Source organism: Oculina patagonica, chromosome 9 (assembly GCF_052425735.1).
Source record: "Oculina patagonica isolate OP01 chromosome 9, crgOcupat, whole genome shotgun sequence".
NCBI classification, from domain to species: Eukaryota; Metazoa; Cnidaria; class Anthozoa; order Scleractinia; family Oculinidae; genus Oculina; species Oculina patagonica.
In genome coordinates this window covers 22,259,618-22,273,047 of record NC_135766.1, presented here as the reverse complement: position 1 = coordinate 22,273,047, position 13,430 = coordinate 22,259,618, and the positions used below count along the sequence as shown (strand labels likewise).

Here is a 13,430-nt window from a genome sequence, read left to right as displayed (position 1 = left end):
CTTACCACACCATACCCCCCTTTGTTCTTCTAATTTTTTATGTCCGTTGTTGTACAGGGAGTCCCTACGAGAAGAGAGAAGAGCACTGAGTGATGCCATTCGGGAGGCTGATAGGGCGTAAGTAATGGTTAAATCTTTTTAGAAGCACATACAGTGTTCATCCCAAAACTAACTAAAAAAAACTGACTCCCTACCAAAGTAGGAAGTATTTAAAATTTACTTGAATGATCCACTATTCTGAAGCACACTTTGACAGAAACTTTTTACCGTGGGCAATTTGCATTTTTGGTAAACTGCGAACGCAGATGTATTTCCGGCTGTCGTTTTTCTCTGTAAGCAGTAAGCAGCAGAGAGAAACGACAGCCAGAAACACGTCTAGGTTTGCAGGCTACATTTTTGGGGACTGACTCACTTTTCATCTATTCACACGACACACAAGCAAAACTTCAATTTTAGATGTTGATTTCTTTTTTCTTCTTCCCTCTTCTATCCCTCAGTGTTACCTTAAACAAAATTACTTGTTATTTTGTGAGAAACCAATGACTTTTAGCACTGACTTGTTTCAATATTGAGGGAAGAGAGGTGAAGCTGCCCAACATTGTGGCACCGATTAATTAAGTTGCCATGGTAACAATAATGTTTTTTGTAGGGCTTACTACAAATCTTTGGGAATCGATTTATGATGCGGCCAGTTTTCCTGAAGTATTTTAGAGAAAAGGTAAGCGTGATCAAATGATTGTTGAGCCATGAATTATTGCACACTTAAGTTGGTCTGACGGACTGACAGATGCCCATTGAGTTTTGTCTACCTAAAACTGAACAAACCATGGATAAATTTTGTTTGGCCACCAATTAGATGGCAAGCTGGAGGTTTTTATCGGTTGTTATAGTTCACCACTAAATTTTCTTTGATTCTGATTGGTTAAAATTGATCACGTGACCTGATAGTGTTCATCCGTGGAGGGCACTATCAGCCCTTATAGTTCACCACTAAATTTTCTCTGATTCTGATTGGTTTAAAATTAATTGATCACGTGACGCGATAGTGTTCGTCCGCCGGAGGGCACTATCAGCCCATAGTGCCCGCCTGAGAAAAAAATGCCCGGATCGATAGTGCCTGCCTGTAAATTTTTTTTTGTAAACAAGCATGCATGTAGACAAAAAACCCAACCAAATTCACTGCATTCAGTGGGTTTTTTGTCTGGTTTCGTTTCGCTTGTTAAATTTCGGCTTTCAATTTAGTTTTTTATCCTGAAAAGTAAAAAGACGCTCGTTTTTGTATGGGCGCGCAGAAGAAAATTTAGTGGTGAACAATAAAGACAATAGAGTGTTTCTGTCTCGGAACTATCGGTCTGATAGTTCCTTGGAAACTTGATGTTCTTAAAACTAGCATATTAGCCCTCGAAGCTATGCTTCTCGGGCTAATATTTGTTTTAAGAACATCAAATTTCCGCAGGGCAACTATCAGCCGATATTTCCTCGATGGAAACACTCTATTGTTAAAATAGTGCCCGCCCGAGAAAAATGTCCAGATGGATAGTGCCCGCCCGTGAAAGTTTTTGTAAACAAGCATGCCTACAGACAAAAAAACACAAGCAAATTCACTGCATTTAGTGGGTTTCTTGTCTGGTTTTGTTTTGTTTGTTAAATTTCAGCTTTCAATTGAGTTTTTTATCTTGAAAAGTAAAAATTAATTCATGATGCTCATTTTTGAATGTGCACGGAAGAAAATTTAGTGATGAACAATAAAAATGATAGAGTGTTTCTGCCTCAGAACTATCGGTCTGATAGTTGCCACTTGGAAATTTGATGTTCTTAAAACTAGCATATTAGCCCTCGAAGATTCGCTCCTCGGGCTAATATTTGTTTTAAGAACATCGAATTTCCGCTGGGCAACTATCAGCTGATAGTTCCTCGACAGAACCACTCTATTGTTTAAATAGTTAGCGAGGAGCAAAGCACCAAGCCAACTTTCATAAGCCAATAGAAATCAAGAGTGAGTTGTCTAATTTTTTTTTAGCATAACCCAGTAGCTGATCTGTTTGACAAGAATATCGCTTGAATTGATTAATCAAAGATTTTGAATGATTAAATTCAGCGAAAACTGAGCGTGTGCTCCGAGAGCCTTTTTGTGGCACCTGTGTAGCCAATTGGATTGCACATTTTGTTAATAAGTTGGCTTCTGGGTTGTGCTAAATGTAATTAATGAGCAGTTTTTTTAGTGGAGCGGGATGACTGTACACAGGCTAGAGAAGCAATGAAATTTATTTTTTGACAGTGTGGAAGTGTTTTTTTTCGGGGGGGGGGGGTGGGGGTCATTGGAAAACTTAAGTTGTAGAAATGCTGCTCAGGCTTAACGTGTAACTTCCCTAACTTTTACTTTCTGGTGTTTCAGGTTTTATTGTATAGAAAACCTTTATCAAGGAGATGTGGACATGCCATTGGAGTTTTACTGGCGGTGTTTTTAATTTATTGTACATTGATAATCGTGAGATTTATTAAGAGTTTTTTATCGACGTATATGCTGGTCCTGTGTTACCTACATTTTTGTCAAGCGTGCATGAATCAAACTTGTCTAATCAACTGTAAAATCAAAGAGGCCATTTTAGGTGAACTAAATTATTCGTACACAAACTGCAAATCGACTATTTTATATATTTATTTTATCAGAACATACGGATAGAACAGTGTTGTTAATCTAGAAATGTACATCATAATTAAAGGTGTTAGGGTGAACCCGGATGTGGATTGATTTAAAACTAATGTCTGTCCTGTAAAGCATGCGTAGTGGATGTGAAACAGTGGTGTAAATTAATAAAGTTATGCATGCCAATTAGTTGAGTTGAGTGTTGATTTTTTAATTGCACATGCAGCTATTGTTGGAGCCAGGAGAGGGGAGCGGAGAGGAGGGCAGACCAAATTGTTTGTATGCTAGCCCTGGACACCTGAATTGGGGGTAATCTCAAAAAATTAAGGATCATGAGGGGGGCAGGGGTGGAGAATATAAATAAAGTGGGGGATTTTATGTTACAGGCACTGTCTATCAAATCCCATCCGCCAGCCAAACAGGGAGAAAATGTCTCCTCATTTACCGTCAACGCTGTGTACTTCACACAAGCTCAGTTTTAGCAACAAAAGACAATGTGTGCATAGTCTCTTTTGTTTGTTTATTTGACTTTTCCAACACAGTTTATTATTGAATATAGCATACAAGACTATATTTTGCTTGATATGTACACATTTTTACGTAATTAATGTGTACCAAATGTCCTTAAAAAATGCATCACTTTTGTGGACATTGATATTTGCAAACCTTGATATTATTTTAAAGTGCCGATTTAGCCAATAGACCTCTTTAGCTACGCATGTAAATTGCCCATTTCAGATCATGTGATGTTCTCCAGAGAATTATTGTTCTTTTGTTATCTGGAAATTATTCATTCATTTCCACAGGAATTTGTTTGAAGTTGAAAGAGATAATATTCTCAAGGGTAACATCATGTTGTCTGACAACAAACAAACGAAGCTTTTGAGGTCTATACTTAATTTAATGACAATTGAGCGATTAAATATTGAGCCATATAGCATGCATAATCTGATCTAACAATCTTTATTCTTCTCAAGATAAAAAATACATATCTTAAGTTACCGGTACATAAAATCTATTAAAAATGAGGGGAATGGAATAATGAAACAAAACTAATCTAATAAATGTAAAAAAAATCCCAGGAGGGGGGACTCCCATATTAAAGGGACGCGGATGCTCATTGGAAATTTTGAAAAGAACCCCTAAAGCCTGGTTTTCACTAGTGACGCAAGCACAAGTGCAAGGATAACAGGTCTTATTTCATCGTGAAAACAGCTTTGATGCAAGCAAAAGCACAAGAGCATTGCATTTTGATGCTTGTGTTTTTGCTTGCAGCAAGCACAAGCACAAGGGTCAAAATTTGTCCTTTTTGCGTGATTGGACTTGTGCTTGCGTCACTAGTGAAAACCAGGCTTAAAAGAGACCAATCTGGGCATGGCTCAAGGTATTTTAGACCCTTAAGAGATACCAAAATTCTGAAAAGAGAATTTACATTCGTTTATTGCTATAAATTATTGTTTATAAAATTATGAGACCCTGACGGCTATAAATGTTGCCATTTTGGCGAGACCTAAAGTCCAAAATTTATACCCCTACGGGAGACGATGAGCATCCCGGTCCCTTTGATATAGGAGTCCCCCCCCCCCCACCACCGGGAAAAATACAAGGCCATACCAGGAAACTACTTTCTTTTAATATCAGCTGAGACATTTTTGTCACGTGGTGACCTGTGTCCACTGAAAGTTTCCTCCTTTAAAAACTCTCATTGAACAGGAACTTACTCCAAATACTGTCCTTTCACGTAGGACATTTGAAACAGGTATTTCAGTTATGACATGCCATTCATTCTTGTCAGGGTCATAGCATTCAATTTCTCCTCTTTGTTCCCTGGCACAGTCCCAGCAATCTTTCACCGCATACACTTTGTCATTGACACACATAATGTTGCCATAAAATGATCTACAAACTATGCTTGATCTTGCTATTGATTGCCATTCATTTGTTATGTCGTTGTACACTTCACAAGTTTTAAGTTTGTAGGTCTCTGACCATCCACCAGCAATGAAAATGTTTCTGTGCACGGCGGCTCCCAAAGCTTCCCGTCTTGCTTCTTGAAGATCAGCCAGTTTGTCCCATTTTCTTTGGTTGAGATCATACCTGTAAAAATCGGCTAACACCTTCTTCGTTCCCCAGATCTGGCCACCCATGAAATAAATAAAATTGTCTTTTGCGACAATGCAAATACCTGCCCTTGGTAAACCCAAATCAAATGTTGCTATTTTTTCCCAGGAGTTCAGTTCTGGTTTGTACCTTGTGATATAGGTAAGATGTTGTTTCCCGCAATAGAAAAACTCTTCTAACACTCGCCCATCGCTTGAATACAAACAGACGCAATCAGGGCAAGATATTTCATTTTCTGATTCCAGGGCGTAAATTCCATCAGCATTGTTATCGCTGACAAAAATTTGCTGTAAATCTCTTTTTCCTTTGTACGGTATGTGCGTCCATCGAGCAAAGAATGAATCATAGCGTGATAGTTTATAGTCACGCTCTCTTCTCGAGTAGAAGGTAAACAACTTACCGTGACAAGACACCATTTTGTCTGCCCACGGTGAAGTGTCACGCAACTTGTACCACGTATTTGTACGGGGAACATAACACAGGAGCTGCCTTGTTTCAAAACGGTCCTCGTAGGGGTCTTCTTCCGGTATACTTACTACTATAACAGGAGTCTCAAGTGACTTTCTGGGAGGCGGAAACGAGACATTTTCAGAATTTTTTGAGTCAACTGCCTTCATAGCGTCCTTCACAAGATTTAGACAGCACGCATTATCGTTCACAAGATCATTTGTCATGATATCATTGAGCAGATAGTCACGCGATACATAAATTAGCCGAACCTGACGAAATAAATCGGCGAAATACTTCTCTCGCTCGCTTTTGCTGTGATTAATCCAAGTAAGAATTATCTTAAACACATTCTCCTCTGCGCTGACATTTATTTCGTCACTTGAAATCCACTGGTAAACTTCCTCGTTCGACATGTTCAAAAACTCTTCCGCTTTCGCTTCGTTGGTGAAATTTGCATAGATGAATTTCTTGGCGTCAGAAACAAGCTCTTCGCATTGGTATCTTTTTGCAAAATGGTTTGTTGGAATACAGTTTGAAGTATTCAACGCCTGTGCTAAAACTCTCCCAGCCAGAGTTTTTAATGGCAGAATAAACAAATAGTCAGCCATCTCGATCAGGTCCCGAGCATCATCTTCAGTCAATATCTGAACGTCACCGGTGTAAATGAACTCTAACACAGCTCGTAAACCAGCCCCCGTTAGCATCTCCAATCGAACCACTCCTTTCTTTGACTCCATCATGTCACTGTTTAGCAACTTCTCAAAGAAAGAACTTGCCTCTGAAAGAACTTTTCTGTGAGCTTTGAATTCTGTGCCATCTTCGACCACCAAGGTAATGTCGAAAGGATTGTCTTGCGTTTCTTGTGGCATGAATATGTCTTGTTTCATCCTCGTAACATCCATCGCTGAATTCACCACTAAATGAAAATCTAATGAAAACTTTGTAGTTGAGTGGTAAGACTAAAGAATATTACTAATTAGCTTGTTGAGTCTGTTGACAGCCGTTTACAAAGAACGTTTCGATGCTGCTACGTGAAAGTAAGCACGGTGTAGCACAGGCAGCCCAAGTTCTCACTTTGAACCACATATACAACAAAAGTGGCCGCTTAATAGAGGTTCAATGTAAATTGGATAGGAATGGCAGTAAACATGATTTTATTGACTCTATATAGCAAAATGCTTTCAAAATGTGAATATATATAAAGATAAATCCAAAACTCATTGTAACAAAACATCAAGTGCATTTCCAGCCCATATATAGTTCTAGCTCTAACACAGAGGACACTAAAAGTTTAAATGTACAGTATTTCTTCGGGTTGATAATGTACAGAAAAATATGCAAAACATCGTTGTCAAGTTTCTTAGTCGAATTTCATTTTGTTTACGAATGACAAATTATTTAAAATAGGTTTAAGCGATTCGGACAAGTGTTCATTTTGTGTAACCAATACGGAAGATTTGTACCACCTCTTCTTTCACTAATCCTTTGTGCGGGTCTTCTGGAATAGATTCGCAGTCTGGTGGTGTGATATTAGTGGCCAATTATAATGTCTTTAAAAGACATTATAATTGGCTTCCTTAAGAGGAAAGATTTATTAAATTGTCTGGTAATTCTTGGTAAGATAACTATTTGGGAGTGTAGAAAAAATAAGACCTCTCCAAAGTTGAGATTGTTCCTGCACAAGGTCAAAGTTAAGCAAGAGGTCGAAAAGATAATTGCAATAAGGAACCGAAAGCTCCGCGATTTTTAAGCGATGACGTCAGGAAATTGCTTTTTGTCATCGCACGATGGGCTCAGGCGCGTAGCTGAAGTTTTTGGAAGGGTGTTCGTATTGACAGGAATATTTATTAAGGGAGGTTATTTAATACGAGCGCCGAAGGCGCGAGCTTCTAGGGGGGTGTGGGGGCATGTCCCCGCCAGAATATTTTGAAATCTAGAGGCCCGATGATGTTTTTTTAGCATTGTGCACGTCAATATTTAAAATCGATGAACTGTAAAATAACAGGTTTTTTAAGTCTTAACAACAATATTTCCGGCGCTAAACGTTTTTAAAAAGCTTGACGTGTGCTGCAAAGGCATTTCAGGGTGAAAGGTTAAGCCCCCACCCCCCGGCTCCACCGTCAATGTACTAAAAGCGGCGTCAAAGCGTCAATATGAACTAAATACACGTATCACCTGGGTCCCCCGAAATTGTAATCCCCGCATTTCGTCTATTAATACTCCATTAATTTTATCAAATCCCGAACGCCTGCTAAGGAAATATCTTTTCAACAATGGGATTATTTTGACTGCATATAATACTAGGTCACCAGGATCCATTCTCCTAAAAATTTAATATTTTTCCGATACTTTTAGCGTTTTCTTGCAGGGTAATTTAAAAGCTGCAACACTCAAAGTTTGTTTTCCATTCCCCCACTATTTGCTAAAAGCTGAAAATCAACAGTTTGTGTTTTCAGTCCTCCATTCAGTGACCTCCAAAGGGGGTTCGTTAGAACCCCTCGAACCCCCCTCCTACGCGCCTGGGGCTCTTTTACTCTGTTAGGGTGATCGAACAGAAATCAAGTTTAACTTAACAAGAAATTGCCGCGTAGAATACAAAAGCAAAATACTCCCGTGCAGTCAGAATGGAACACTACAATGTATAAACGAAAGAGACTAATTTTATAATGTGGTATATATTAGATTTGGTAGACAGAAATTTCTAATTCTTGTAACAGGGCCGTTGTAAACAAGCAGAAACAAGAGACCGTTTGACTTTTCTCGCAGCTGAAAAGCTTACTCCCGCGTATGGCGCGTATGTCGTTTATCGGATGTCACACACTACAATATAACGCAATCTACTGTGTCTACGAAGAAAATGTATTATTAACTTTGTATCCTTGGCCTTCGAATTAATAACTACTGTATTTATTTGAATTCCATCAGATCCTAGCTATGCTATTTAGACAATCACCAACATTGCTTCTTAGATTTAAAAAAAAAAACAGTGCAATTGGATAACAGTTTTTATCGCGCACAAGGTGTCAGCTACTTTTATTTACGTTGAGTTTTTGACAAATTTCCTCAAAATTATGTTAGACCCTTTGTGAAACGTTATCGCTTCTGCATGCACTGCATGCCGTTTATTATACGAGATGGGAACTTCTGTTGTAATCTCATATTAGTTAAATACAAGGAAAGAAATGGAATGTCCGTTGGATTCATTAAGCTTAAATAATTATTTAAAGCGCTAGAAAGTTGTTTTCGTTGTGAGTGAGTGAGAACTTTATTAAAGTGTCAAAACCTGGGAATAATACACCATACTGATTAGGTGACACTGCTAAAAACGAAAAAACTACACTAATACTAATTTCAATACTTTAATTAAAACATTTTCTGCAAGACTAGGGGAAATTTTTAATCCTAAAGAAGCCCTAAGGGACGGACCATTATTTTCTTGGGAGGGGGGGATGAAAAACTTTTTTTTTAGTTTATGCACCTCTGCAAACATTTTTTTTCGAAATTCTTACTACTTTTTATTATACATATCGTTTTTGCAAACAATTTATTTTGTCTTTCCAGGCCCTGCAAACAATTTTTTTCAATATTTTTCATTCCCCCCTCCAAAAAAATAATGGTCCGTCCCTAAAGCGCCATTTTAAAGTTTTAAAATTTCTAAAAAATTAATGGAGCAAAAAGAAGAATCTGAGACACCGTTTTTTAGACCAATATATGTAGATCAAATTCTGCATAAAAAATTTAGGCTCTCACGTAAATGTGTTCTCAACTGATACAGTTGAATCCCGATAACTCGAACCCTCAATAACTCGAACCTTTTATAATTCCCCTTCAGGCCATTTTCTTACTAATTTTACCTTCGATAACTCGAACTCCCGATATCTCGAACCTTTTTCGATTTCCCTTAAAGGTTCGAGTTATCAGGATTCAACTGTAACATCATAATTGCAAATAAAATGCTGACGTTGCTTATTATGGTCTATATGATCAAAGCAAAATCCAAAATTACAATCTTTATTCAATAAATTTCAGCCCGGTTTGCCGGAAAAAAATCTCAGAAATCTCAGCCCAGGCAAATGGGCTGAAAAACCTTATGTAATCGCATTCAAAGTGAGCTTAGAGATGCGCAGTGATGGTTTTCAACGGAAGAAAATGGCTGCAGCGATAAATTTTCAGTTTTAAAAGTGTTCAACCCGGGCTGAAATTCACCATGTAATCGCAACAAAATGTAATCAGGCCATGTAATCAGGCCCTTAGTCTAATTTTCAGAGGTGAATATCAAGAACTATAAAATAAATAAAAAATAATTATTTTTCGCCGCTTGAAGCGGTAACATTTCTAAAACTGTTGCACTGAGACGAAAATTGTTATAAAGCGAGCGCGGTAGAAATAAAATTATGCAATATACTGTTTCCGACCAGAATCCGACCAGAAGCAACATTTGACACCGCTTTGAGCAAGTTCTATTGTTAAAGTAAAATGAACCTTCATTCTATCGCTCAACGCGTGATCATTTTCACCCGTCTTGTGTAATTAATCTCATTAAAGCGGAAGTACGCCCCAAAATAAATTTTCCTTCGTATCTCGTAAACAAATTTTCGAAGAGAGGGCGCACATTTTAAGTTCGTTTTCAATGGGGTTTCAACAATTTTCGCTGAAATTTGGCAAGATGGTGCCCGATAATTGAGCAACAAAACTGTGTCGCCGAATTTTAACTTTTTTCCTCTTTCAAAAGTTATGGCTGTTTTAACGCAGAGAATAGTTGTTCCTTACACTCTTAAAGTTTAACTGCGTGTCAAAAACAAACCAGACAAGTAATCAATATTCCCTGACACAGCTTCTTAGAGAAATGTGTGAAGAACACATAGCGATGCTAATCGCTTTTTCCCACTCAAATTTGTGCGGAAACGAACCCGATTTATGAGCCTCGGTACTTTTGGAAATAACACGCTCTTTTTGGATAACATTAATATTTTTACTTAAAATAAATATATCTCCGTAATCTACACTTCCTAAGCTAAAAATATATACTTTGCTGGGGTTTGCGTTAATTACCAGACGGTAAGGCAGCTCCAACGCATGATGGTCATTTGGGGTACACTGATACCTTAAACGTACAGTACCGAAGACCTTTGGCTTTGTCATTCTTCATAATCTGTCCTGCTACAGATCTGGTTGGAGTAATCGACGGGTTAAGTATCCTGGTACCTCAAGCTTCTCCAACGGACAAAAACTCAGGAGAATAGTGAGTACAAATGATCATGGTTTATTAGGAGAGTGAAGCCAAGAACGAGAACCTTACAACATTTCAACTAAGTAGCTCTAACCGTTAGGCAAGGCACTATTAAAGCGTTTTTGCATGGTTACGCGAGGTTATTTTGTACTGCAGGAACATTAGCATCTTTTAAGAACTATCATAGAACAACTTGACATGTGTTGGGCAATATTTTGGAAAATTTTAAAGGTTTTATGGGAAGATTTTGATAAAAGTTTTTTTTTTTTTGGTGACTCTTTTCATATTTTACGGGGAAATTTTTTTTTTTTTTTTTTTTTTTTTTAATTTTATTCAGCATATGACACAACAATTGCAAAAAATACTAAAATAACTAACAGTATCGACAATTCACATGAAGCGCGTCAACATAGTCCATTATAACCGTTAACGTACTGACAATACTACAAGACTAGAATAATTACTAACAAAAAAAATAAGTTACAATGATATACGCTGCTTACATTAAAGTTACTTACAGAAGAATAAATTACCTACAAATAACTTACGATCATTGATAAATATATAGTTAGCTTACAATAACAACTCTACAAAATACGATGATGACGAACACACTTATATATTAACTAACAGAACCGAAATTATTTACTTATAGATTATTACCATGAAAGATACAAACGCGATTACATTGCTCACAAAATTTATTATTCAATATCTAAAAAAGAAGAAAGAGGAAAAAAAAAGACAGTTACAGTTGTCATGCTGTTCAAATAGTTCAAATAATAATGATGCCATCTACATGACTAACAAAAAAGGAAATGACATAAATTAATTTGGGATTAGTACCCATTTTTTTTTAAATAATCTTTCTTTTTGATCTTACTTTCCGTTTCATATTTAATGGCAATTTTAGTACGAAATCCTTGAATTGTGGGTTGAATTTGGCATCTTCTGCAGTCCCATATAAGTAGTTTACCAATGATTATAAAATAGTTCAGTAAGTTGAGTAAAGGGCATGGTTTGGATAATATTCCAAATAAAATATCTTGGAGGGAAAGATGAACCTGCTGATTTGAGATTTGGTGCCAGTAACCTTGAAACTCACTCCAGAACCGTTTAACAAAGGAGCATTGATAAAGAAGGTGGTACAAGGTTTCCGGTTCTGCCTTGCAAAATGAACATAGGTCGTCTGTTTTAAAGCCTATTTTGTGTAATTTTGAATTAGTGTATAGAATAGAGTTGAGCACTTTGAATTGAAATCCTTTTACATAAGATTCAAGTACAACAGAGTGTGGCAGACTAAAGATTTGTCTCAGCTGATCGATAGAAAAGTTAAAATCGTTCTGCAGTTTGTTTATGATATTAGGAAATTGTGCTATTTTGCGAACAAGAAGTGAGTAATAGTCTTTTGATTTCTTTTTTTTGACGTCAAAGATGTTATCCAGGCGCGTAGGAGGGGGGTTCGAGGGGTTCGAACGAACCCCCTTTGGAGGTCAATAATGGAGGACCGAAAACACAAACTGTTGATTTTCAGCTTTTAGCAAATAGTGGGGGAATGGAAAACAAACTTTGAGAGTTGCAGCTTTTAAATTACCCTGCACGAAAACGCTAAAAGTATCGGGAAAGTATTAAATTGTTAGGAGAATGGATCTTAGTGCCCTAGTATTATATGTAGTCAAAATAATCCCATTGCTGAAAAAGTATTTCCTTAACAGGCGTCCGGGATTTGATAAATGGAGTATCAATAAACAAAATGCGGGGATTACAATTTCGGGGGACCCAGGTGATACGTGCATTCATAGTTAGTACTAACTATGGTGTATTTAGTGCATATTGACGATTTGACGCCTCTTTTAGTACATTGAAGGTGGAGCCGGGGTGGGGGCTTAACCTTTGCAGCACACATCAAGCTTTGTAAAACGTTTAGTGTACTAAGCCTGTATGTATGTATGAATGTATCAAGTTAACAAAACGCCGGAAATATTGTTGTTATGACTAAAAATACCTGTTAGTATATACACACTCAGTGATCTTGGTGTTTCAAGCAATCTGATTGGTTCGCTATATCGGGCTAATGAGCATTATTCACTCCCTACGGAGTGAATAATGCTTGATCCAAACTGAAACAAAATGGCCGGCGTAAACTCGCGTTTCGCCGGCGTTTCTGAATCGCAAATACTAAGAATACAAAAAGATGCTGAACCAGAAAAGACAAAAAAAGGCTAAGGAATTTGGCCTGATGGTTTTCAAAGTAAGAGAAGACTACATATTTCGCAATTTGCAGCACAATGTCCACACAACTCGAGTACTAAAACGATAAACAATTGCTTACCGTCAAGTCGCTCTTCGCCTGGCATCGGCAGAAATGAATACCGCAGATTTATCGGCAGGAACATCAAGTGTTATTCAACCAAGATCCTCCACGAATATTCAGGAAAACGTCTTTGTGCAAGAAAACATCCAGTTTTTACCACAGTTCTGCACACATTCAGTATAATCCAAACTTTCAGGTGGATCCTTCGTCAACCGCTCTTTCAATTTTCAATTCAAAAGAAGTTCAAAAGCTTTGATTCAACGGTCAAAATGTTTTGCAAGCAGGTTTTTGATTCAGATTGCAGGTTTGAGTGGTGTTAAAGGACCATTTTGCTAGATTGTGACGAGGATTTTATCGAAGATTAACTAGATTTGCCATGTTTGAAGATTCTGTAAACTGTTTCGTGCATGTCGGTTAGTGCCGCTTGTATGTACGTTTTCCCCGCATGAATTGAGAGGTCAATTAAATCGACTTTAAATGGTTTCCTTCTGAAAACTTTGAGATCGCTTGCTGTTGAGATCACTTCGTGTGTATATACTAAAACAATTATTCTTTGAAATCTCGGTGAATATTCTACCACTATTCACCTCGATTTCAAAGAATAATTGTTTATTATTTTACACTCCATCGAGTTTGAAATATTGACGTACACAATGCGGAAAATAGCA

The 13,430-nt window shown here is 37.4% G+C and overlaps 1 protein-coding gene and 1 long non-coding RNA gene across 2 annotated transcripts; one reads left to right on the top strand and one right to left on the bottom strand.

The window, feature by feature from the left end:
- LOC144666175 (uncharacterized) lies at positions 1 to 2,833 on the top strand. Its single transcript, XR_013573136.1, has 3 exons — positions 1 to 117; positions 650 to 718; positions 2,396 to 2,833. It is a non-coding gene; the product is annotated as an uncharacterized LOC144666175 (long non-coding RNA).
- Positions 2,834 to 4,302: 1,469 nt separating this feature from the next.
- Positions 4,303 to 6,120, bottom strand: LOC144665037 (kelch-like protein 40). Its single transcript, XM_078526218.1, has one exon. The coding sequence runs from the start codon at positions 6,118 to 6,120 to the stop codon at positions 4,303 to 4,305; it is 1,818 nt and encodes a 605-aa protein (XP_078382344.1).
- Positions 6,121 to 13,430: the final 7,310 nt, after the last annotated feature.

Bases quoted from the DNA above. Each gene is read 5' to 3' on its own strand.
- LOC144665037 (XM_078526218.1), bottom strand. From the start codon at position 6,120: ATGGATGTTACGAGGATGAAACAAGACATATTCATGCCACAAGAAACG.